General features: G+C 41.4%; 1 protein-coding gene across 2 annotated transcripts in view; it reads right to left on the reverse strand.

Moving 5' to 3' along the window:
* Positions 1-25,706, reverse strand: part of fbln5 (fibulin 5) — a 92,985-nt gene that overhangs the window by 40,474 nt on the left and 26,805 nt on the right. For both annotated transcript variants that reach the window (XM_087989659.1, XM_043698461.2), the window contains exon 5: positions 1,019-1,141. In XM_087989659.1, coding sequence (XP_087845785.1) covers positions 1,019-1,141 — 123 coding nt within the window. The remainder of the gene's footprint in view (positions 1-1,018; positions 1,142-25,706) is intronic.

The raw sequence follows: 25,706 nt of genomic DNA on the forward strand, positions 1-25,706 counted from the left end.
TATCCCCATAACCCTTGATTCCACTATCCTTAAGAGCTCTGTCCAACTCTTTCTTGAAAGTATCCAGATACTTGGCCTCCACAGCCATCTGGGGCAGAGCATTCCACACACTCACCACTTTCTGGGTGAAGAACTTTCTCCTCAACTCTGTTCTAAATGGCTTACCCCTTATTTTTAATCTATGTCCTCTGGTTCGGGACTCACCCATCAGCTGAAACATGCTTCCTGCCTCCAGAGTGTCCAATCCTTTAACAATCTTATACATCTCAATCAGATCCCCTCTCAGTCTTCTAAACTCAAGGTATACAAGCCCAGTCACTCCAATCTTTCAATGTAAGGTAATCCCGCCATTCCGGGAATTGACCTCGTGAATCTACGCTGCACTCCCTCAATAGCCAGAATGTCTTTCCTCAAATATGGAGACCAAAACTACACACAATATTTCAGTGGCGGTCTAACCAGGGCCCTGTACAGCTGCAGAAGAACCTCTTTGCTTCTATACTCAATTCCTCTTGTTATGAAGGCCAGCATGCTATTAGCTTTCTTCACTACCTGCTGTACCTGCATGCTTGCTTTCATTGACTGGTGTCATTGTACTGCCCCTTTACCTAACTTGACTCCATTTAGGTAGTAATCTGCCTTCCTGTTCTTGCCACCAAAGTGGATAAGCACAAATTTTTCCACATTAAACTGCATCTGCCATGCATCTGTCCACTCTCCTAGCCTGTCCAGGTCACCCTGTAATCACCTAACATCCTCCTCACATTTCACCCTGCCACCCAGCTTTGTATCATCAGCAAATTTGCTAATATTAAAATTCTACTTCTTAGTGTTAGCTAGCTCACTGACCCAAGACTCACCATGACAGAGCTCAAATTGTTGAGGACTTGAGCATTAAAACTACAAAAAATTTAAGTCCTACCTATTTCCTCCCCATTTATTCCTGCATTACTGAGCAAGAATCATGTACAATTTTATTTTAATTCCTTTTCTTATCATAAAATGAATCAACACTTACCCATACACTGTCCCTCTACTAACCAATAACCCTCAGTGCAGGAGCAGCTGTAGCCTCCCTCAGTATTTATGCAGATCTGCGAAGGGTTACATTGATGGGTTCCTGATGTACATTCATCTATATCTGTACAGGGGAAGAAAGACAAACATGTTGGTGATGCTGCAAAATTACTTCAAGATGCTAAGGTCATTCGTCAAAGGGAGTTAAAGAGAGATGACTTGCTCATTCATAGTAAATATGACAGATAGAACTGTTACGCATACCAAGATAAAAACTAGGAGCAGGAGTAGGCAATTTAGCATTTCAAGCCTGCTCCTCTATTTAATATGATCATATAAAATTGTATGCAATACTCTGGGTGCATTCTTACTAATGCCTTGTACAACTGCAGCAGCACTTCCTTACATTTATATCCTATTCTTTTAGCAATAAATGCCAAAATTCCATTTGCCTTCCTTGTTACCTGCTGCACCTGCATGCTAGTTTTCTGCAATTCATGCACAAGGACTCCCAGATCCCCCTACAATAAAACACTCTGAAATTTCTCTCCATTTAGTTAATAAGTTGCATTTCCATTCCTCTGAACGAAATGGATGATCTTATCCATGTTATCCTCATCTACCAAATTTTGGTCCATTCACTGAAACTATCCATATCAGTTTGTAAATTTCTTATTTACGCATCCAAACCCTAGATTGTATGTACATAAGCCACCAAGGATTGAACCCTGTGGCATTCCAATCAGAAAAAGACCCATTTATCCTGACTCTCCGCTTTCTGTTGGTTAGCCAATCCTTTATCCAAGCTAATTACCCCTAACCTCATGTGATTTTGCCTTGTGTATTAATCTTTTGTGTGGCACCTTTATCAAGTGAATACACTGGAGAAATGAGAGTGAACTAGCATAACAACATGTGGGACAGTTTCTCTTTATACTCTCACTTTATAACCGGCTATAAATCTCCAAGTTAAGGGCTTGGATATTTCTCTCTTCATTGACAGAGAAAAAAAAGTAAAGAAAAATATAGACAAACAGCATTTCTTGCAGCGCCTGGACACTACATCAACAAAGCACTTCTGAAGTTCAGTGACACTTGTGCTGTAGGAAACACAGCAGACAATCTGCACAGCAATCTTCCACATATAATAATGTGATCATAGCAAGATAATCTATTCAGTGACATTGTTGAGGGATAAATATTGGCCAGACCAACTGTCTCGCTCTTCTTAGCAATAGAATCACAGGGTCTTTAATGCCCACTTTAGAGAAATGACAGAAGAATTGAGTCTAAGGCTGGAACTTCATTGCTACACTGGAGTATCATCAATATCTTTTTGTGCTCAATTAACTGAACTGGACTGGGCATATAAATACAGTGGCTACACGAACAAGTTCAGAAGCTAGGAATACTACAGTGAGTAACTCACTTCCTGCCTCCCCAAAGCCTGTCCACTATCTACTCTCTACTTGCTTGGATGGGTGCAGCTCCAACAACAGTCAAGAAGCTTGACACCATTCAGGACAAGGCAGCCCTATCCTCCACCCTGACATCCTCCCATACCAATGCACTCCCAAAACAATCCTGATCACAGCTCCCAGTCAGACTGGGAGATATTCTGAGGTCACTGGCCCTGGCTACAAGTGTGATCGACTGGGACTCCCACTTGTATCGGCAGGTACAGACCCTTGTTCAGCTTCCAGCAATGGAATCGTTTTCATGTTCCGGGCCACTGCACAGTAAGAGGTTTGTCCAGTGCAAACCAGGTTTGCCTTTGTGGTGCTGCACTGTTCTGACCACAGAGCGATCACCCAGACACAGTTCAATGGACCATAAGTATATTTGTTCAACAGTACCAAGAACGTCAGAGATTTTCCATCACTAATACTTCCTGATCGAATACTTTGGCAACTTAAACTTACTTCAATCACTTTCAGGAAGTTCTACTGAAATGATGAAAAATACAAAAGGTGAAACTCTTGGTGCAGTCTGCAAGTCCCTGAAATGCCCTCACCCACCTCAGCACAGGAGACCTAAACTAGGCTGTACAGAGAACAGAGAGTGGGATCCTGGCAGATCCAGATTCCACTTCACAGCTCAGGCTCTATGAGGTGCCACCACAGTCTGCCTAACCCTAAGTAAAGGCCTTACCCATTTAGCTGTTTCTGAGGAAGCTGCTGTGCTGCTTTTCCAGTCTAAATGGACTGGCTGCTGTCATTGTTTCTGGCTGGCTCCTTGCATCTTATTCAAAATGGTTGCATTCTTGAAGTCTTCTTTCCTTGCAGACCTTTCCACTTCCTTATTCTTGCGAGCTGCGCATTTTTGTCTTGAAGACAGTTTCTTCAGCTTTGAAGCCAGGTATCCAGTGCACTATACACCGTGTCTTAAGCGATGTTTTTGGTTGGAACTTGGTTCTTCTAGAATCTTCTTTTAGATAAACAAGTTGCCATAAACTCTTCATGTCATTCAAGTCTGCGGATTTTATGTAATATGTGGTGAAGGATTAATCAATACTAAGACTTCAACAGATGAGATGCATGTTTGAGTAAGCAGTAATAGTTTATTACACAATTGTAGGATAAATAAGCTTAAGATTGGTTTACCACCTTAACACTTGATAAAAGATGTTGTTATCTCATAAGAGATAGTAACTCAGTCTACACTGTGTGCATACAGACTGGAGACCTGACTAATAACAAACTGACTAGTTCATCACAGAAACAATCATTTATTTACCAGTGGGAGGAGCTATTCCAAACTTTCTGAGGTAACATTCACAGACCGACTATCTTAAACAACAATTTCAGTCCCTGCTACTGGCTCAGACCATTTAATTACTCACGGCCAACCTCAAAAACATCCTCAGTACTACCTTGTATAAACTAAAATGCATCTGAAACATCACTGAAACTTAACCTAATGCACTGGTCAGTATCCATGCCTATGTTCAGACATCAGTGCTCAAGACAGAAACCCTCTTTATTTCTGCAACCTCCTCATAATTATGGTCAGACATTATCACAGAGACACCATTCTGGGGAAATGTTCTAACATAACAATGCCTCCACTTTGGATTTTAATTGATAGATCCTTGATCTCCATGGTTTTCATTCATTTTTAACAGCCAAGTCTTCAAACAAATTCCTTCCAAACTTTAGAACTTCCTTCCTAAACTCATTTCTACTACCTCCTTCAAAACATGTCTCTAAAGTCTACTACTTCAACACTGCTATCCTGTAATAAAACAAAGAATTGGGCATGTTGAAGATCAGAAACAAAAAGTAGAAATTTTTTGGAGAAACTCAACAGGTCTGGCAGCATCTGTGGAAGAAAAGTAAGGTTAACATTTCGAGTCCAGTGATACTTGATCTAATTCACAAGGGCTCCTGCACTTGAATGTTAACTTTGCTTTCTCTCCACAGATGCTGCCAGAGCTGCTGAGTTTCTACCGCAATTTCAATTTTTGTTTTATCTTCAGCTCTGCCATTGGTTAACGAGCATAACCCATCTTTTGTAAGAGCAGTCATTTCATCTCTGTGAGTTACCAAGAGAGATTTTACCGTAATGAAAAGATGCCATGGCTGTTGCTATCATTATTAATTATAACTGTACTCTACTTACTGCTTTAGCATTCACTGATCCCGCATGAAATTTCAGTCAAAAGTGTAATTATTTGGTTAAATTTTAAAGGACAGCTCCTGTGCACATATTATATTAACTCTTCCATAGATTTTAAAATATTGTCACAAAGCTAGTCCCTTTTTTCAGAAAAGCAGTTCCTTGGCTCAAGGTGACTCTATCCTTGATTTTTTTTCAGAGGGGTAATAAACCAGGCCAGGCTCCGATCAGTCTGGTTTGGTACAGAGATGAGAAGGGTTTTGAGAGGCTTTTTGTTCATATGTAAATGGATGAAACTTCAGACCAAAGTGGTCATGTTTTAGAAGTGACCTGTATAATGAAAGGGGCGTGGTCAGCTCTTGAGCTGAGCTGAGTGGTTTTAATTCAGTCTTGAACTGGGAAGTTCAACAGGGAGCTGTGTGGAAACTCTGTCTCTTTTCTGCTTCTCAACTTCAACCTGTAAGCATGTGTTCCATTTATACTGGTTTTCAAAGGGAGTTTGCTTATTGGGACTGTTCTGTAATGCGGAACAGCATAATTAAGTCTAGTTAGATAGGTTCATTTCTGTAGGGGTTCTTTATTCTGGTCTTTGTGTTTCATTGTTTAACTTTGTGAATAACGTTTTGTCTGTTTTAAAATCTAGTAGTCAACCTAGCTATCTTACTCCGAATAATTTTCACTGTACACTGACTGAAACAAATTGCAAAGTTATGGTCTGGGGCTGCTTACTTAAGAATGTTTAGAGTGGTCTGGCCTAGTCCATAACAATATTATGCATCAACTTGTTCAGACATATTGTGACACACTTCCAGGACAGGTTGCACTTGAACTTGAAATTGAACCTTCTTAGAGTCATAGAGATGTCCAGCATGGAAACAGACCCTTTGGTTCAACTTATCCATGCTGACCAGATTTCCCAACCTATTCTAGTCCCACCTGCCAGCACCCGGCCCATAAACCTCCAAACCCTTCCTATTTATATACCCATCCAAATGCCTCTTAAATGTTGCAATTGTACCAGCCTCCACCACTTCCTCTGGCAGCTCATTCCATACACGTACCACCCTCTGTGTGAAAAAGTTGCCCCTTAGGTCTTTTATATCTTTCCCCTCTCACCCTAAACCTATGCCCTCTACTTCTGGATTCCCCCACCCCAGGGAAGAGACTTTGTCTATTTATCCTATCCATGCCCCTCATGATTTTATAATCCTCTATAAGGTCACCCCTCAGCCTCTGAGGCTGCAGGGAAAACAGCCCTGGCCTATACAATGTCTCCTGATAGCTCAAATCCTCCAACCCTGGCATCATTCTTGCAAATCTTCTCTGAACTCTTTCAAATTTCACAACATCCTTCCAATAGGAAGGAGACCAGAACTGCATGCAATATTCTAACAGTGGCCTAACCAATGTCCTGTACAGCCACAACATGACCTCCCAACTCCTGTACTCAATACTTTGACCAATAAAGGAAAGCATACCAAACACCTTCTTCACTATCCTATCTACCTACGACTCCACTTTCAAGGAGCTATGAACCTGCACTCCAAGGTCTCTTTGTTCAGCAATACTCCCTAGGACCTTACCATTAAGTATATACGTCCTGCTAAGATTTACTTTCCCAAAATGCAGCATCTCAAATTTATTGAAATAAAACCTCATCTGCCACTTCTCAGCCCTTTGGCCTATCTGATCAAGATCCATTGTAATCTGAGGTAACCTTCTTCACTGTTCACTACACCTCCAATTTTGGTGTTGTCTGCAAACTTACGAACTATACCTCTTATGCTCACATCCAAATCATTTATATAATGTTGAAAAGAAGTAGACCCAGCACCGATCCTTGTGGCACACCACTGGTCACAGGCCTCCAGTCTGAAAAACAACCCTCTAATACCACCCTCTGTCTTCTACCTTTGAGCCAGTTATGTATCCAAATGGCTAGTTCTCTCTGTGTTCCATGAGATCTAACCTTGCTAACCAGTCTTCCATGGGGAACCTTGTCGAATGCCTTACTGAAGTCCATATAGATCACATCTACTGCTCTGCTCTCATCAATCCTCTTTGTTACTTCTTCAAAAAACTCAACTAAGTTTGTGAGACATGATTTCCCACGCACAAAGCCATGTTGACTATCCCTAATCCGTCCTTGCCTTTCCAAATAAATGTACATACTGTCCCTCAGGATTTCCTCCAAAAACTTGCTCACCATCGGCGTCAGGCTCAGTGGTCTTTAGTTCCTGGCTTGTCCTTACCATCCTTCTTAAAAAGTGGCACCACGTTTGCCAACCTCCAGTCTTCCGGCACCTCACCTATGACTATCGATGATACAAATATCTCAGTAAGGGGCCGAGCAATCACTTCCCTAGCTTCCCACAGAGTTCTCGGGTACACCTGATTAGACCCTGGGGATTTATCCACTTTTATGTGTTTCAAGACATCCAGTACTTCCTCCTCTGTAAAATGGACATTTTTCAAGATGTCACCATCTATTTCCCTACAGTCTATATCTTCCATATCCTTTTCCACAGTAAATACTAATACAAAATACTCATTTAGTTTCTCCCCCATCTCCTGCAGCTCCACACAAAGGCCACCTTGCTGATCTTTGAGGGACCTTATTCTTTCCCCAGTTACCCTTTTGTGCTTCATGTATTTGTGAAAAGCCTTTGGATTCTCTTTAACTCTATTTGCCAAAGCTATCTCATGTCCTCTTTTTGCCCTCCTGATTTCCCTCATAAGTATACTTCTACTGCCTTTATACTCTTCTAAGGATTCATTTGATCTATCTTGTCTATACCTGACATATGCTTCTTTCTTATTCTTAACCAAACCCTCAATTTCTTTAGTCATCCAGCATTCCCTATACCTACCAGTCTTTCCTTTCACCCTAACAGGAATATACTGTCTCTGGACTCTGGACTTCTTGATAGCTCTTAATGATGACAGAAAGGCAATTGAGAATAAATATTCTTGTTTCTGTATTCTTGGAGAATGGAACATCAGATGCAGGCAGCAACAAGAACTTACTATGTTAAAGGCACCATATAAACTTAAAACAAATAAAGAGCCTTCACAGAAATGATTATCAAACAGAATTTGGCATCAGGAACACTGGACACAAAAGATTGTGTACTCATTATTCAAACTGCCTATTATTCTGGACATGCAAAACAATCCCATTATTTCCCTTCGAAACCATACTGATCTCTGAGTTAACAAAAAAATTATACTCATTGGACTTTAAATTGTAGTCTTCTTAAGAATGTGCATATCACAATAATAGGGAGGTCCTAAAATATTTCGAGAGAGGATCTGGGAACAGTGCCCATGTGAATTTGACCACTAATTCAGTGGGCAAACTAAGCCAGTGAAAGACCGCTGATGAATAAAAAATTGCCATGTGATTATCAAGACAGCATCTCCTAAACAAATATAACTAAATCAATCTGGGGAGAAACTCTTCCAATTAATTCCTTGCTAGTGTTTGCAGAACCACACATATTTCTTCAAAAACATTACACAAATGAAGTGCAAAGATTCCATTGCAGTGATTGAATTGTTATATTCCTACGGCACTGGTTACTGCTCATTCAGTTATCAGATGGTAATAGCCCCTATATCTTCATAACAGAACTCCCTGGTGGTCATTTATCTGATATTACAATTAAGGATAGAATTTATTATGAAAATAATAAATCCTCAGGGCCCCTTTCACCATCAATGCATTAGTTCAAATGAAGGAATAACAAAGTACTCTCGATAAGAGTAGCAATGTTTATCTGGCTCTCAATACAATTCACCTGTTTAAACCTGTTCAAAACGTTATAATTTTGCTTCTATACATTGTAATTTCTGTTTCTTTAAACAAATCTCATTGTGGGAATTATCCTAATTAAGAAAGCATGTTACATATGACCTAAGGATGTCCTAATGCACTTCAGAGCCAGTGACATTCTTTTGAAGATTAGTCACTGTTGTCATGTAAGAACATGCCAGCAAAGTTTTACATAGGAAACACTCATAAAGAGAAATATTTAATGATCAGATATCCACTTTTCTGTAATGATGTGACCTGAGGGTTTGAACAATAAGTATTAGCTCGGACAACAGTGATAACTTCAAAATCCACATATATGTCATTACCTCTCTACTTCATTATTTTTCTACTTTATACTAGGAAGAACTATAGTGATAAACTTGTTAACTTATTCCTTTATTCTTCCATTTTTGTACCCCTAAGTACTTTGGTACTTAAGATGGTGCCAGGAGTGGCGACTTTGTATACTTTTCACTGTCCTCCTGTCCCCTCCACTTGAGGACACATGACAATAAAATCTAAATCTAAAGGTTACAGAACAATTAGCAAGAACTGTTAATAAAGCATGCAGTATTATCGACTTCATTTAAATAGGCTTCATAAATAGGGGCATAGAGTGCATGAGTCCAAGTTATACCGAATTTATATCAGACACTGGTTGGACCTCAGCTGGATATTGTAGACAGTTTCTGGGCACCACACTTTAGGAGGATGTGGATACATTGGAGGGAGTGTAGAAGAGGTTTACAAAAATGGTTCCAGAGTTTGGAAACTTTGCTTATGAGGATAGATTGGAGAAGTTGTGAGGGGTGGGCTGGGAGGAGACTCCATTCAAGTTTTTAAAAACATTAGTGACCTAGACAGAGCAGATAGGAAGAACCTGTTCCAGCTCATGAAACCAAAGGGCAGAACATTAAAGTGTTTTCCAAAGCAGCAAATATGCAATGAGACAAGTCTTTTTTACATAGTGAGTAGCGAGGACTGGAATGCACTGCCTGGGAGTGTGATGGAGGCAGATTCATTTGATGCAATTAAGAGATTAGATGGTTATTTAAACAGAAACAATATTCATGATTACAGGTAAAGGCAAGAGCTTGGCACAAAAGCTAAAATATTCAAACAGCCAGTGCAGACATGATTGGCCAAATAATAGCCTTCTGCACCTTAAAAATTCTGCACCTTCTGTGAACAGTGTCATGGGAACTTTTATACCCACCTGAGAAAATAGACAGGATTCCATTTAATGTGTCATCTAAGAAACAGCATTTTCAACAGCACAGCATTACCTCAGAATAATTTCTAAATGACAACCTATATTTAAATAATAATATCGTAATACAATGAAATGCACAAAATCTTCACAGGAGTATATAAATCAAAATGTGACACCAAGTCATATAGGGAGACTGATTTTTTTTAGGAGGTGACCAGGAGTATTGATGAGAATAATGCATTTGATGTGATTTGCAAGGCATTGTTACCGGGGCAAGGTGGCTCAGTGGTTAGCACTGCTGTCTCACAGCTCCAGGGACCTGGGTTCGATTCCAGCCTTGGGTGACTGTCTCTCTGCATCTGCCCAGGCTTCCTCCGAGTGCTCTGGTTTCCTCCCACAGCCCAAAAGTGTACAGGTTAGTTGGATTGGCCTTGCTAAATTGTCCATGGTGTCCAGGGACGTTCAGGCCAGGTAGATTAACCAAACAAAATGCAGGGTTACAGGGATAAGGAGGGTCTGGGTGGGAAGCTCTTTGGAGGGTCAGTGTGGACTTTCTAGGCTAAATGGCCTGATTCCACATTGATTTGATAAGGTCCCTCATGGCAGACTGTTACCAGGAGGGTACTGTAGGACTCAGTGCTTGGCCCTTATTATTTCCAGTGAACATTAATGATTTGGACTTAAATGTACATGGTATGACCAAGAAGTTTGCAGATGACGCAAAGGATAGCTGTAAACTGCAGGAGAATACTAACACTCTGTTTACGTGGACATATCCAGGGGCAAATGGAATTCAATGCAGGAAAGTGTGCAGTAATGCACTTGTTGAGGGCTAACTAGACAAGGGATGACACTTAAAATGGTTGAATCCTGGAAACTGCTAATGATCAGAGGGATCCTGGTGTACAGAACTACAGATCCCTGAGGTAGCAGCACAGGCTGATAAGGTGGTTGAGAAGGCATATGAAATATTGCTTTCATAAGTCAACTTTATAGAATACAAAGTAGGGAAATTTTGCTATGACTGGTTAAACATTGGTTAGGTAACAGTATCACATGCAATTATGAGAAGGTTAACCAGGTTGATACTTTGACTATCAAAGATTGAGTGGTGTGTCTTTATTAAAACATACAAGATTCTTAGGGGACTTGACAGGGTAGATGTGGATAGATTTGCTTCCCCTTGTTGGACAGTCTAGGATCATTGGACATAATCTCACTATAGGGGTTCACACAATTGAGTAGGAATAAGTAGGAACTTCCACTGTCAGAGGATAGTGAATGTGTGGAATACATTACTGCAGAAGGCTGTTCAGGCTGGATTTTAATCAGTGAGGAAAACAAGGGTTATTACAAAAAGGCAGGAAAGTGAAGTTGGGGATGATCAGATCAGCCATCATCTCATTGAATGACAATGCACTGAATGTGAGACAGTGAGGTCTGCAGATGCTGGAGATCAGAGTTGAGAGTGTGTTGCTGGAAAAGCACATCAGGTCAGGCAACATCCAAGGAGCAGGAAAATCAACATTTCAGACTGGAGCCCTTCTTCAGGAATGAGGCTGGGAGCCTCGAGGATGGAGAGATAAATGGGAGGGAGGGTGGGGCAGGGGAGAAGGTAGCTGAGAGTCCAATAGGTAGATGGAGGTGGGGGTAAAGGTGATTGATCGGAGAGGAGAATGGAATGGATAGGTGGGAAGGAAGATTGACAGGTGGGACAGATCATGAGGGCGGTGTTGAGCTGGAAGGTTGGAACTGGGGTAAGGTGGGGGAAGGGGAAATGAGGAAACTGGTGAAGTCCACATTGATGCCCTGGAGTTGAAGAGTCCTGAGGCAGAAGGTGTTCTTCCTTCAGGCGTCGAGTGGTGAAAGAGTGGTGATGGAGGAGGCCCAGAACCTGCATGTCCTCGGCAGAATGGGAGGGGGAGTTGAAATGTTCAGTCACGGGGTGGTGGGGTTGACTAGTGCAGGTGCCCCAGAGATGTTCCCTAAAACGTTCTGCGAGAAGACGAGCAGTCTCCCCAATGTAAATGAGACAGCATCGGAGAGCAATAGATACAATAAATTACATGTGTGGAAGTGCAGGTGAAACTTTGATGGATGTGAAAGGCTCCTTTGGGGCCTTGGACAGAGATAAGGGGGGAGGTGTGAGCACAGGTTTTGCAATTCCTGCGGTGGCAAGGGAAGGTGCCAGGAGGAAAGAGTGGCTTGTTAGGGGGTATGGACCTGACCAGGTAGTCATGGAGGGAACGAAATTGACTGCATTGAATGGGCCTAGTGACCTACTTCTGCTCCAGTCTTATGGTCTTATGATTAAGCAAGAATTGTTTTTTTTGGAACAATGAAGGTTGAGAGGGAAACTTCTAGAGGTATATAAAATTATGATAGGCACAGAAAGGGTGAGTAGGAAGGCACATTCTCCATTAGTAGGGGGGGCATATACTTGAGGTAAGAGGTAAACGTCTCAGAGAGTAGTTGAGAAATGTTTTCACCTAAAGAGTGGATGTCTGGAACTCACTGCCTGAAAGGGTGATTGAGTCAGAAAACTTTGAAACCTTTAAGCCATATGTAGATATTCACTTGCATTGTCACTGTGCCCAAGGCTATGGGCCAAGAGCTTGAAACTGGCATTATGTAGTCAGATCTTGGTTAACCGACTCAGACACAATTCCCCAAGTGCCCTCTTGCGCTGTAAACATCTCTTATCCAAAGGGTGAGATGGCATGTTACAGCTATACAAAGCTATTAGACCATATACCAGGATTATCGTGTTCAGTTCTGAGTATCACATCGGTGAAGGGGTATATTGATCTTGAAGGGAGCATGGTATTGATTTATGTAACAGGATCCACATTAAGTACAAAGAGAAATTGTATAAATTATGAGGAGAGATTCCACAAACTGTGGCATGGCTACTAGAACTTAGTGTTATTTGATTAAGCTATCAAGATGCATGTGTTACACAATACAAACATACAAACTACTGTCTGCAAACTCTTACACCTAGACACTTGACAATTCAATAAGCTCACCATCAGCCCCAAATTAGTCCATATTCCAGCATAAGGCCAATGAAGAAAAGTTCAAATTCCTCTCTAACTCTTTTTAATTGTCAAGCAAATCTCTGGATGATTGAAGTAACCAATTTGTTCTTTTAATCCCAGCTAATTTTTAATAAACCCGAAATAATCATAGTAAGGCAGGAGGTTGCCTTACTCTCTTTTAAATGACACCAAGGAATCCATGTTCCCTAGTAATCCATTCCAGAGGGCATTGTCTCTGTCAATGGAATATGTCTTAGCAGCTAAACAAATACCTTGCCACTCTCCTGATCCATATTCCACTCAGAATGGGCAGTTTTATGAATGTAGATTTTTATTAACATTTGTTCACGGGACTTGGGTGGCTCTGGCTAGGCCAGCATTTATTTGCTCAGCCCTAATTGCCCTTGAAGATGTTGGTGAACTGTGTAAATTCACCAGTCTGTTTTACTTCCATCTCTGCATACAGTGTTGCCTGCAAGATTGAATCTTTAGGAAAGATTGAAAGCAACTTGACTGCTCCAGTACTAACAGACACTAATCAGTTCAATTAAAACTGAGGTGAGTCAGCCGAGCGTTAGCATGTTCAAATGAAACGTTATATTTTTACCAGAAAGAAGATTAAGAACAACAGATTCATGTGGTTTCTGAATGCAAAAGAGATTCCTTTTTTGGACTTATTCACAAAATAATTTGCATTGTTGCTGGAAGATATAAATAAAAGGCATTGTTACAGAATGAAATCATTACTACAGTTGATGGAATTCATCAAGATAAAGATTATAATAATAGAAGGCACCAAGTGCCTATGTAGATCAATCCCAAAGCATAATGTAGATTGTTATATTCGCACGTAAAAGCCTATTTTACACTCACTCTGGCCCAATGATGGCTGACAGCCAATGCTAACAGAGGCCACCTGGTTCCAGTTAAAGTCTCACACTTCAGAGAATTTGGCTTCAACAATCTCAACATCTGCTCCAAATGTGAACTCTTCCTCTGGGGCCTACAAAAATAATTCAACACTTAACTTTAATGGGCCTCTCCAGTTCCATTGCCCGCAGGAAAAAAACCATCCCCAGTACATCATAAGACAGCGGTTTGCTCATTCTGGTACCTAAATCAGTCAGGGTTAACTCTGGGCATTTCAAAATAGCAGAGGCATGGTCAGCTAATGCTAATGGAGCAGGAAGGTAACTGAATAATATTGAAGGAATGGCATGGTGGCTCAGTGGTTAGCACTGCTGCCTCACAGCACCAGGAACCTGGGTTTGATTCTACCCTTGGACGACTGTCTGCATGGAGTTTTCGCATTCTTCCCGTGTTGTTATGGGTTTCCTCCAGGTGCTCAGGTTCCCTCCCACAGTCTAAAGGTGTTGCATGGTTATTGTGGATTGGCTATGCTAAATTTGCACATAGTGTCCAGGGATGTGCAGGTTAGGTGGATTAGCCATGGGAAATGCAGAGATTCAGGGATTGGATGGGATACTCTTTGGAGGGTTGGTGTGGATGTGATGGGCTGAATGGCCTATTTCTGCACTGTAGGAATTCTATGAAGTTGCTGAGGCCAGGCAAGGCAGGCACAATTGACCCCAAGTAACATGCAGCAAACATCACAAGGTTTACTGCTTTCCATAGGAACTGTGTTGAAGTCTATGAACCAAAGGAGCAGCTCATCCCTTGTGTTAGGCTTAGAAACATTTATGGAACAATATCGCTCAATTAAGTTTGGAGCAGCTTAAAATGCCTCAGTAGTAGAATGGCACAGGCTGGGCAGATAATCCCTTTATTGCCCAGTTGTTTTGTACTATTACTGATTGTGCTGGTTGGTACTTGTTTGCACGATTAAGTCTATAGACAGCAGTGGAACACCTTCCTAAAAGTTACAAGAAATTTTAATAAAAGCAATAGATCTCACGCTGAGATTGCCAACTCTATGGCATTGGCCTAGAGCCTGCAGGTATTGCACACTAATCTTCAGGACCACACTGAAGGTAAACCACAGACTCAGAGTTAAAATTGGATTCTTCCCCTTTTCTTTGAACTCTTCCATCTATTAGATATAAAAGTACTGGTGATGGGGAAAGAAGGACTGTTTCACAAACTGTCAATCCAAGACTTGTGTCTGAAAAATAGACCAAAGACATGAGTGTGGGGTCAGCGCAGATGTGACAAGAGCTCATGTGATGACATATCCGAGAATACGCCTGTTAGAGTTGGTAATCCTACCTTTCACTCAAACAATCCTGATTTCCAGCTAAAATGCAACAAAACATCGTGGACGTTGCAAATCTAAAAGAAAAACAGAAATTGCTGGAGAAACTCAACAGTTTGGCAGCATCTGTGGAAAGAAAGTAGAGTCAATGTTTCAGGTCCAGTGACCCTTTTTCAAAATGGAATGTTTTGAAGAAGGGTCATTTGGAATTATTTAGAACATTTAGCAAGTTCTTTTCACATTTAGTGGCTTTTGAAAATGCAGCTGGGGCTGTAGTTGGAGCATTACTACTGACCTTAAAACCCACAGTTTAGCAAGAGGAGTAGTCCTGCTCACTATTCACTGAAAAGTTAGGTTTTTCTGAGAAGCTGTCTTTGATGGAGCCAGATGCAACTTCTCACTGTCTGTTCCCTCATTTGAGGAATACCAATATTATATTGTTCTTATTGAAATAGGAACTAATTGTTATGAGAATGCACATCCAAGGTGCCATATTTTACTGCTGCACTCTGCGGGCATGAATAATGATATGCCCATCTGTCAGTTCACCAACCAGATGGAGAGCTGGAGGGAATGCAATCGATGAAATGACAGCATTTTGAGTTACAGATGTGATTATTCCTAACTTATGGCACATGGAAGAAATAAAAGCCAATGGTCTATTGCAGGAACAATCAATCCCTTCAGAAAATACATCAAATGTGGGGATCAAAAAGGTTAAACTCTTGATACAACATGAGTCCCAGCAAACATTGTAGAGGAAACGTCTCATTGCCTCGCTTATGAATGAACTGTCGTTCTGATGAAAACTACTCTTGCAACCCTCCCACTGACAGAGACAATGTTCTTTGAAGAAAGTAACTGCCAAGAGGAATTATTTTTCAAGCAGTGAGCTGTAGAGGTTTACCAGCATCGGTAGAAGGTGGTCAGAGATACATGAGCTTGCAGCAAAGTGTGCACTTCTTCAATAATTCCTAAAATGCAGAGGGTTCAAAAGAGAGAAAGACCCCTAAAATATCCTGATAGAATCCACAGAGAGAACTTATGTATACAATGTGACCTTATTGGGCAAGGAGAGGAAATACAATATCTGCCCCTTTATCTCCTCCCTTCCCATTATGCATCACCCACAAACACGCCTTCATGTGAAACTGTGATTTATTTGTATTTCTTTCAATTTAGCACGTTGTATTCATTCACTGCTCATGAAATGGTCTGCTATACAGTGGGAAGGTTAAATGCTGATTGGCTTTGTAGAAAGCCTCTATTTTCTCCACAAGCGTGATCTTGAGTCTTTACATTGTCGATGATATTAATGTTCACCCCAACCCTGACCTCACTTTTAGTGAAACTCCACATGAAGTTGTGAAACAACATTCACCATTCAGTGAAGCACTTTCACAGTCCTCTGAGTTCAGCTGATCATTGCCTCCATGTGTTAAGACAGCCGCTGTTGGTAATGAAAATAAAACAAAGAACTGCAGGTGCTGGAAATTTGAAGCCAAAACAGAAATTGTTGGAGAAACTCTGATTTGGCAGCATCTGTGAACAGAAAGCAGAATTAACCTTTCGGGTCTAGTGACCCACTCTTCGAAACCCATCTTGTGGTTTGTTTTTGTTTCTTCTACTACCATCCTTGCACCATCACTCCTTTTGTCACTTCATCTCTTCTGCCTTCTACCCTAGCACAGACCTTCCCTTGTGTTCTCTGCCTCCCCACTACAATTCCATGGTCAAAACCTACAGCATCTCTAACTTTTCCCAGTTTTGATGTAGGGTTACAAAACTGGAATGTTATTGCAGTTTTCCTCTCTACAGATCCTACCTGAGCTATTGACCATTCTGAAAAAGAGTCATACTGTACTTGAAACGTTAACTTTGTTTCTCCTTCCAGAAATGTTGTCAGACCTGGTGGGCGGCACGGTGGCACAGTGGTTAGCACTGCTGCCTCACAGCGCCAGAGACCCGGGTTCAATTCCCACCTCAGGCGACTGACTGTGTGGAGTTTGCACATTCTCCCCGTGTCTGCATGGGTTTCCTCCGGTTTCCTCCCACAGTCCAAAGATCTGCAGGTCAGGTGAATTGGCCATGTTAAATTGCCCGTAGTGTTAGGTAAGGGGTAAATGTAGGGGTATGGGTGGGTTGCGCTTCGGCAAGGCGGTGTGGACTTGTTGGGCCAAAGGGCCTGTTTCCACACTGTAAGTAATCTAATTATCTAATCTAATTATACCTGTTGAATTTCACCAATATTCTTTGTGTTTGTTTTGGATTTCTGTCATCCGCAGTATTTTTCCTTTATAGAGTAGAATAGAATATATACAGTGTGGATACAGGCCATTCGGTCCAACAAGTCGACACTGACCGTCAACACTATAGGCAATTTAGCATGGTCAATTCACCTAAACTGAACAACTTTGGATTGTGGGAGGAATTCGGAACAGCTGGAGGAAACCCACACAGACGCGGGGAGAATGTGCAAAACTCCAAACAGACAGTCGCCTGAGGCTGAAAAGGAACCCGGGTGCTGTGAGGCAGCAGTGCTAACCACTGAGCCACCATGCTGCCCATTCGAGCATTTACCTTTTCCTTTCATGTTTCCAGCGTCTACAGTATTTTACTTTTGTGTGGAGCTATTAAGTGATGTTAGAAATTGGCAATAAATTCACAATATATCAATGCTGCACCATTCTCAATTGTCTTGAGGCTTCTACTCTCTTAAAGTCAATTCTACCGCTATTGTCCCTGGTCGCAATGAGATCTAATCCAAACTGAGCCAATATCAGCCCAAATTGGCAGAAGTCTGAGCCGAACTTGATCTGGTGGTGGTGAGTATACACCTAGATATTTCATTGCCAGCTTAAATTCCAAATTCCTTTAAATGGAATGCAAATTCTCAATATAACATGGTGGGATTTGAACTCAGGATCTCTGGATCTTTAGTTGAGGCCTCTATTGTTTGTTGTCTAGAGGAATTTACATATTTTTCAGTGTCTGAAAGCTGAAGAATACCTTCAAGTTGCTGTTTCCAGTGGTGGTGTGTGTTTTAAGTTTGCAATGTTTCAGTTCCAGGTCTTCTGTCCTTGCCAAGTGGCAAAGACAGGTAAGCTCAGGGTAGGACAGCACTTTCTGAAGGTGAATGAAAAGTGAGTTCCTTCAAATGCATGCCAAACATACCCATCAGATGGGAAGGGGGCTGCAAAAATAATTTCAGAAAACTCTGCACTGACTGGCTTCAACATCGTTGAACATAAATAACAAATCTGAGAGAGGGAGTAATTCCAAGGATGTTTGTTCAACCCATGGACAAATGAATCACTCAACAAGGAAAGGATGGTGCATGAATGGCAGTTTTTTTTCCACTCATGAGGACATGAGCATCCATGGCTGGCCAGTTATTACTGCCCATCCCTGGTTGTCCTTGGTGGTGGTGAGCTACCTTGTTGAACTGCAGTCCATGTGCTGTAGGTAGAACTACAATGCCATTAGGGAGGGAATTCCAGAATTTTGACCCAGTGACAGTGAAGGAACGATGATATATTTCCAAGTCAGGATTGTGAGTTTGACTGAAGAGTCTATTTCTGTGCTGTACATCTCTATGACTCTATAACTCTTATGGGTGGCTAGGACAGGAACTTAGTAGTTTTGGATTTGGAAGGTTCTGTCCAGGGATCTTTTGCATACTGTAGATAGTACACAAATTGCTACGGAGCATCAGTGATGGAGGGAGTGGATACTTATAGATGAGATGCCAATCAAGCGGGTTGCTTTGTCCTGGATGATGGCAAGCTTCTTGAGTGTTGTTGGTGCTGCACTTGTCATAGAAAATTCATCAGTATTCCATCACACTCCTGATTTGTGCTTTGTAGACGGAGGACAGCCTTTGTGGAGTCAGAAGGTGAGTTACTTACTGCTGTCAATGGTAACCTCCTGATCAATGGTAACCCCTGCATGACACATTCAGGGTGGAAAAAAAGTTACAAATGCTGGAAGTCAGAAACAAAATCAAAATTTCTGGAGAAACTCAGCAGATGTGGCAGCATCTGTGGAGAGAAAGCAGAGTTAGCATTTCAAGTACAGAGACCCTGCTTCAGAACCAATGAGAGCTGGGCAAAGATTGGTATATATCCTAAAGCTGAGTGAGGGGAGAATGGGGAGGAGTAAACAATAGGTGGGTGTGGACCTCACATTGAGAGAAACATGGATGGGAAGACAAGGGAATTGGTAAAGGTCAGCCTGGGAGAATGAATAGCTACGGTTAGGGACTGTTAATGGCTGATAAATGTGTTTGTGGTCACAGCCCATGTGATGACAAAGCCTGGTGTGTAGGATTTGGAGTAAGGACATGGAAGAAGATGCTCAGGCCCTAAAATTGTTGAACTCGATATTGAAAGCCAACAGTTGCAGGGTCTCCAAGCAGAAAATGAGGTACTGTTCTTCCAGTTTGCTCTGAGCTTTACTGGAGCATTGTAGCAAGCCCAAGACAGAGATATTAGCCAGGGAAAATGGCGGGTGAAACAGCAGATAAATGTAGGTGTTCTGAAAAGTGGTCGCCCAGTCTGCACTTCATCTCCCCAGTGTAGAGCAGTGAATGTAGTAGACTAGATGAGTGAAGTGTAGGTATTGCCAACAAAGCAGACCAGCTGAAACCCCAGAGATTGCTCCTTGTGTGGAGGTCAAGACTAAGTCAGCAGCACCTGACAGTTCTGTTTGATGCAAATCAAAGGAGCAGTAACTCTCCTCTGCACTTCACAAAAAATAATATGAAAACATATCTTCTTAAAGTCTCTTCAGTTCTATTGCCTGTGGAACTGATCTGTTTAATGATACAATAGTGCGTGCGGTCCTATGTTTTGCATATTAAAAGAGTCACCACCTTTCAAACTGGTACTAACTTACGTTGTCAGGCATAATATCACAAGAAATAGGAGCTGGAGTAAGTCATTTGATCCTTCAAATCAACTCTGCAATTTAATAAGATCATGGCTGATTTTGTATCTCAACATTAGCAATCTCGAACTGAGGCCAGTTTTGATGAGGGAAAATAGACATTATTCTCTTCTTTCAATTAGCCTTCCTGTGCAACATTGCAAGGCATTATTAATTTGCCATTTTGTATGGGATGATGATTATTCACTCTGTTGCAGCACACATTAATATTTTTCACAAAGAGCTTCTTTATCTTATCAATGCAGTATGCAACAATCCAAAACTCATTTATTTTCAGCAAACATTCTGTCCAGAGTCTGAATAAAAGATCTCATCGTTGACAACAAAATCCAGGCATTCCTGCTCACATGCCACAGATCAGCAAAGCTGGTTAATGCCAGCAGCATGCATGAATTATTTGCTCTTTCATACTTGCGTTAACCTCATCATAGTTAGTGGATTATTTATTGTCTGTGTTATAAAGAAAAATGTCTGGAATTATACAAGCATATGAGGGCATGTTGTCCAGCTTTCATTCCTATTAAGTTCCCCAGCCCTACCATCCAATGAGATCTTAACGCTGCACCATTCCTCGCCCTTTGCGCATACCTGAAGTTCATTGCATCATTGCTGGTGGTTGTACATCGAGCCCAAGTTGGTATGAATGACTGAGTGACTGAGTGATTTGCGAGCTTACTGTCAGGTTCATGAACTCTTACTATTATAAAGTCTACAGAGTCATGATAGTACAGAAGAAGGGAGTTAGCTCATTGAATTCATGCTGGCTAGCTGTCAAATAGTCCAATCAGTCCCATTCTCCACTCTATCCGTGTAACCCTGGAAGTTTATTCCCTTCAAGTGCTCATCCAATTTCCTTCTGCACTCATTCACCATTTCTATTTCTGACGTTTTCACAGGGAGAGTGTCATGAGCACTTGATGTGTAAAGTAAGTTCTCTCTCTCGTCCTACTTTTGACTCTTTAGTACTAAACTGTAAATCCACAGGTACCGGACTCAAAATGTTATCTGTGCTTTCTTCCTCCAAATACTGCCAGACCTGCTGAGTTTCACCAGCAATTTCTGTTTTGTTTCAGAGTCTCCAGCATCCGTAGTTCTTTGTTTTATTTAAATCCACATTTCTGCAGTCTTTATACCAGCTGCTTATCTAACCCTGTCATATTCTTGCACGCGTCTGTCAAACCTCCCCTCAATATATGTGCTCTAAAGGGGGCCACCAAAACTCCTTTCAACCCTGGAGTCATTCAGGTCAATCTCCTTCTCAATGTCTCATGGATTCTCATATCAGACTTCACGTGTGGTGATCAGAACTGGATGCAATGTTCCAGTTCTGGCCTAGCATTGCTTCACAAAGGTTCAACATTCACTTAATATCTCTTGACGAATCCCAAGATCGCACATGCTTTTCTCACAGTGCTATCAATTCATCCTTCCACCTTCAAAAATCTACAGACATGAAACCTAAAGTCTACATCCCTGTCATCTTTACTGTCTCTGTGCAGACCTCCAAGGTCAGTGCACAGCAATGACTGCGAGAACTGAAAGTCAATGTGTTGGCATCAATCAGCGTGCACAGACCCACTGCATAACTTAGAGGGAACATAACCTGAGATCCCTCTGTTCCTGCATATTCTTTAGAACTGCACCAATGGGTTTATATTGCCTCCCTATTTCTCTGCTGACATACATTAAATGTTTTCTTTGCAAGCAGATAAAGGGATTTATGAAATCCACTTTTGTCTATGGGGAGTCCAGTTTTCCTTAAAGATATGAATAATAGTCATAGAGTCATGAAGGTCGACAGCATCAAACAAAAAGTCTCTTTGGCCCATCGATTCTGCACCAACTAATTATTCTAATCCTATTTTCCAGCCCTTTCCCCATAGTCTCATATGTCTTGACTTCACAAGTGCATATGTAAATACTTCTTAACATGATGAGGGATTCTTCCTCTAGCATCCCTTTACAGATTGAAGTTCCAAATTTCCACCACCCTCTGGGTGAAAAACATTTTGCTCACATTTCTAAACTTCCTGCCCGTTATCTTAAATCTATATACCCTGGTCATGATTCCTCAACAAAAGAGAAAAGTTGCCTACTTATGCCACTATTAATTTTATACACCTCATTCAAGTCCCTCCCACAGTCTTCTGTCTTCCAACTCAAATATATGGGCAGTACAGTGGCTCAGTGGTTAGCATTGCTGCCTCACAGCACCAGGGACCTGAGCTCAATTCCAGCCTGAGGCAACCATCTGGGTGGAGTTTACACATTCTCCCTGTGTCTGTGTGGGTTTCCTCTGGGTGCTCTGGTTCCCTCCCACAGTCCAAAGATGTGCAGGTCAGGTGCATTAGGCAAAAGTGAGGGCTGGAGATCAGAGTCAAGATTAGTGGTGCTGGAAAAGCACAGCATCTGAGGAGCAGGAAAATTGACATTTTGAATTTTTTTTAATTGGCACCTGGCTTCAGCGGTGTAGAGATCAGTGCAGCAAACTACCACTGCACCCCCTTTATCCGCTGGTTTGATGGTGAGGTTGGGATTATTCTTGATGAAGGACTTTTGCCAGAAATGTTGATTTTCCTGTTCCTCAGATGCTGCCTGACCCGCTGTGCTTTTCCAGCACCACTAATCTTGAGGTCAGGTGAATTGGCCATGCTAAATTGTCCATAGTGTTAGGTGCATTAGTCAGAGGGAAATGAGTCTAAGACTTGTTATTTTTCAGAGGGTCGGTCTGGACTTGTTGGGCCAAATGGCCTGTTTCTACTCTGTAGAGATCTAATCTAATCTATCTATTTACTCTTCATAATGAAAATTCTCCAGTCCAGACAACACCCTAGTAAATCTCCACCGTACCCTCTCCAGATCAATCACATCTCTCCTATATTATAGATTTCAGAACTGCACACAATACTCTAGCTGTGGCCTAACCTACTTTTTATACAATTCCAACATAACTTCCCTACTCTTAAAAATCTATGCCTCAGCTAATAAATACAAGTATCCTATATGCCTTCTCAATCACTTTCTCTACTTGTCCCGCTACCTTAAGAGATTGGTGGACATGCACACAAAGTCCCTCTGATGTTCATTGCTTGCCATGGTCCTACAATTCATCATGTACTCCCTTGCCTTGCTCGGCCTGCCCAATTGCATCATCTCACATTTCTCCGGCTGAATTTATTTGCCACTGATCAACCCATCTTTTTTTGCTATAATCTAAGGTTATTCTTACTATTTATCACCTACCAATTTTTGTATCCTCCGTAAATGTACTGACCAACCTCTTAGTTCAAGTCTCATTTTTTTATACAAACCACAAATAGCAAGTGCTTCAACACTGATCCCTGTAAGATCCCACTGGACACAGGCTTCCAGTCACAATAATACTCTTCAACATCATCTTCTGCTTCCCGCCACTCAGCCAATTCTGGAGCCAATAAGCTAAAATTCCTTGGATCCTGTGGGCTCTTACCTTCACTATCAGTCTCCCATGCAGGACCTTATCAAAAGTCTTACTGAAGTCCAAGTGGACCACGTCAAATGCAATGCCTTCATTAACATATCTTGTATACCTCTTTGAAAAATTCAATCCAGTCAGAGGTGACTTCCCCTTAACAAAGCTGTAATGACTGTTCTTGAATAAACCTTGCCTCTCCAAGTGCAGATGAATTCTGTCTCTCAACATTCCTTCCAATAGTTTGCCCACTACCAAGGTGAGACTAACCAACCTGCAGTTTCCAGGTTTATCCCTTGCATCCTTCTTGAATAATAGTACATCAGCTGTCCTCCAGTCCTGTAACACCTCTCCTGTGGCCAGGGAAGAATTGGAAATTATTGCCCACACCCCTGTTATTTCCTGCCTTCCCTCGCTCATCAACCTGGGGTACATTTCATCTGGCCCTTGATACTTACCTGCTTTTAAGGCTGTCAGCAGTGTGGTATGAAAGGTGTCATGTTATTCTGTACTGTTATAGAAAAATAAAGGGCATGGAAATCACTTGGATGGAAATTGTTCTGTAGGCCTGCAATTTCACAGGCAGGGTGTGCATTTCCAACTGGACGTTCTCCAACTGCCACATTGAATAAAATGGTTGTGAAGCCACTATCAAAAATCTTAATCACTAATCAGCGTTGTGCTCTCTGCCAGTTCAAAAATGGGCACTGCAGAATTACTAGGCCAAGAATTATTTCTTTGCAGCCAGGTTTATTAATTGATAGAACTCCATATTACCTTTTATACAGCGATGTTAGTGCTGCAAGTTGGCAGAAAGCACACTGCTTTAGCCTTGCTGGCACCTTTACAGCAAGTTCAACAAATCCTAATCAGAACCCATATGTGCCAATTTGTGGCTAGCCTTTCCCACAAAGAAAGTTAGATTGTTGAATTAAAATACAGTGCACAGGTTTCAAAGAACAAATAGAGTTTATGGGAGTGTAAAGTAAAGATTGCAAGTCAGCACTTTTCTATCATTTCTCCCAATTAACCTATTTCTAATGTAAATGGAAAAGCGATGGGATATATCATGGGCTGGCAACTCAAAGTTATCTGTTTTATACTATGGGATAAAGTCAAGATCTACCCACACTACCCTCACATCTATCCAGTCATACAAAATGTAGGCATAGAAAATTACCTTCATTCTTTTCAGATGTGGACATCATGGAGGAGAAATGCACTCAGATGGTGCTGTGTAATTGGCACGATATCAGTCTACAAGTTAATCTAAAATTTAATTGATTCACGCATCTCAGTACAAGATGGCCAATACTAACTCACATTTTATATATTCCATCTTGTATACCTTCAGAGAATTTAGTAAAGGCCCCCAGCTTAGATACAAGGACACCTACTCCTAATCAGTGTGACAAGAATATTTTCACAACTAATTATCTGTCCAAATAAGACAAACGTACCAATATGTTATCTTCAAATCAACAAGTTGTTGGTTGAGGAACATTGTCATACTAACCTGGAGCAAATAAAAATATCATCCAAAAGGCAACAATACATAGAATGAATTTCAACCTGGCTAGGTAGAGAGTGTTAAATGCTCTGCTTATTTTGGACACAACCAGTTTTGCATACTCAATAGGTTACACATCTATTAAACTTTACTGAATATAGCAAGATTGTCTTATTGTGGCAGACTTCCTAATATTTTCATATATTAAAACACACCTGGCTGTTCAAGAGATAGAACATGGAACATTACAGTGCAGTACAGGCCCTTCGGTCCTCGATGTTGCGCCGACCAGTCATACCAATCTGAAGCCCATCTAACCTATGCTATTCCATGTACGTCCATGTTTGTCCAATGACGACTTAAATGCACTTAAATTTGGCAAATCTACTACCGTTGCAAGCAAAGCATTCCATACATTTACTACTCTCTGAGTAAAGAAACTACCTCTGACATCTGTCCTATATCTATCACCCCTCAATTTAAAGCTATGCCCCCTCGTGCTCTCTGTCATCATTTTTGGAAAAAGGCTCTCCCTGTCCACCCTATCTAACCCTCTGATTATCTTATATGTCTCTATTAAGTCACCTCTCAACCTTCTTCTCTCCAACGAAAACAGCCTCAAGTCCCTCAGCCTTTCCTCGTAAGACCTTCCCTCCATACCAGGCAACATCCTAGTAAATCTCCTCTGCACCCTTTCCAAATCTTCCACATCCTTCTTATAATGCGGTGACCAGAACTGTACACAATACTCCAAGTGCGGCCGCACCAGAGTTTTGTACAGCTGCAGCATAACCTCATGGTTCCGGAACTCAATCCCTCTATTAATAAAAGCTAAAACACTGTATGCCTTCTTAACAACCCTGTCAACCTGGGTGGCAAC

This window comes from Chiloscyllium plagiosum, unplaced genomic scaffold (genome assembly GCF_037043375.1).
Source record: "Chiloscyllium plagiosum isolate Xiang-an unplaced genomic scaffold, Cpla_swu_hap1 HiC_scaffold_8, whole genome shotgun sequence".
Lineage (NCBI taxonomy): Eukaryota > Metazoa > Chordata > Chondrichthyes > Orectolobiformes > Hemiscylliidae > Chiloscyllium > Chiloscyllium plagiosum.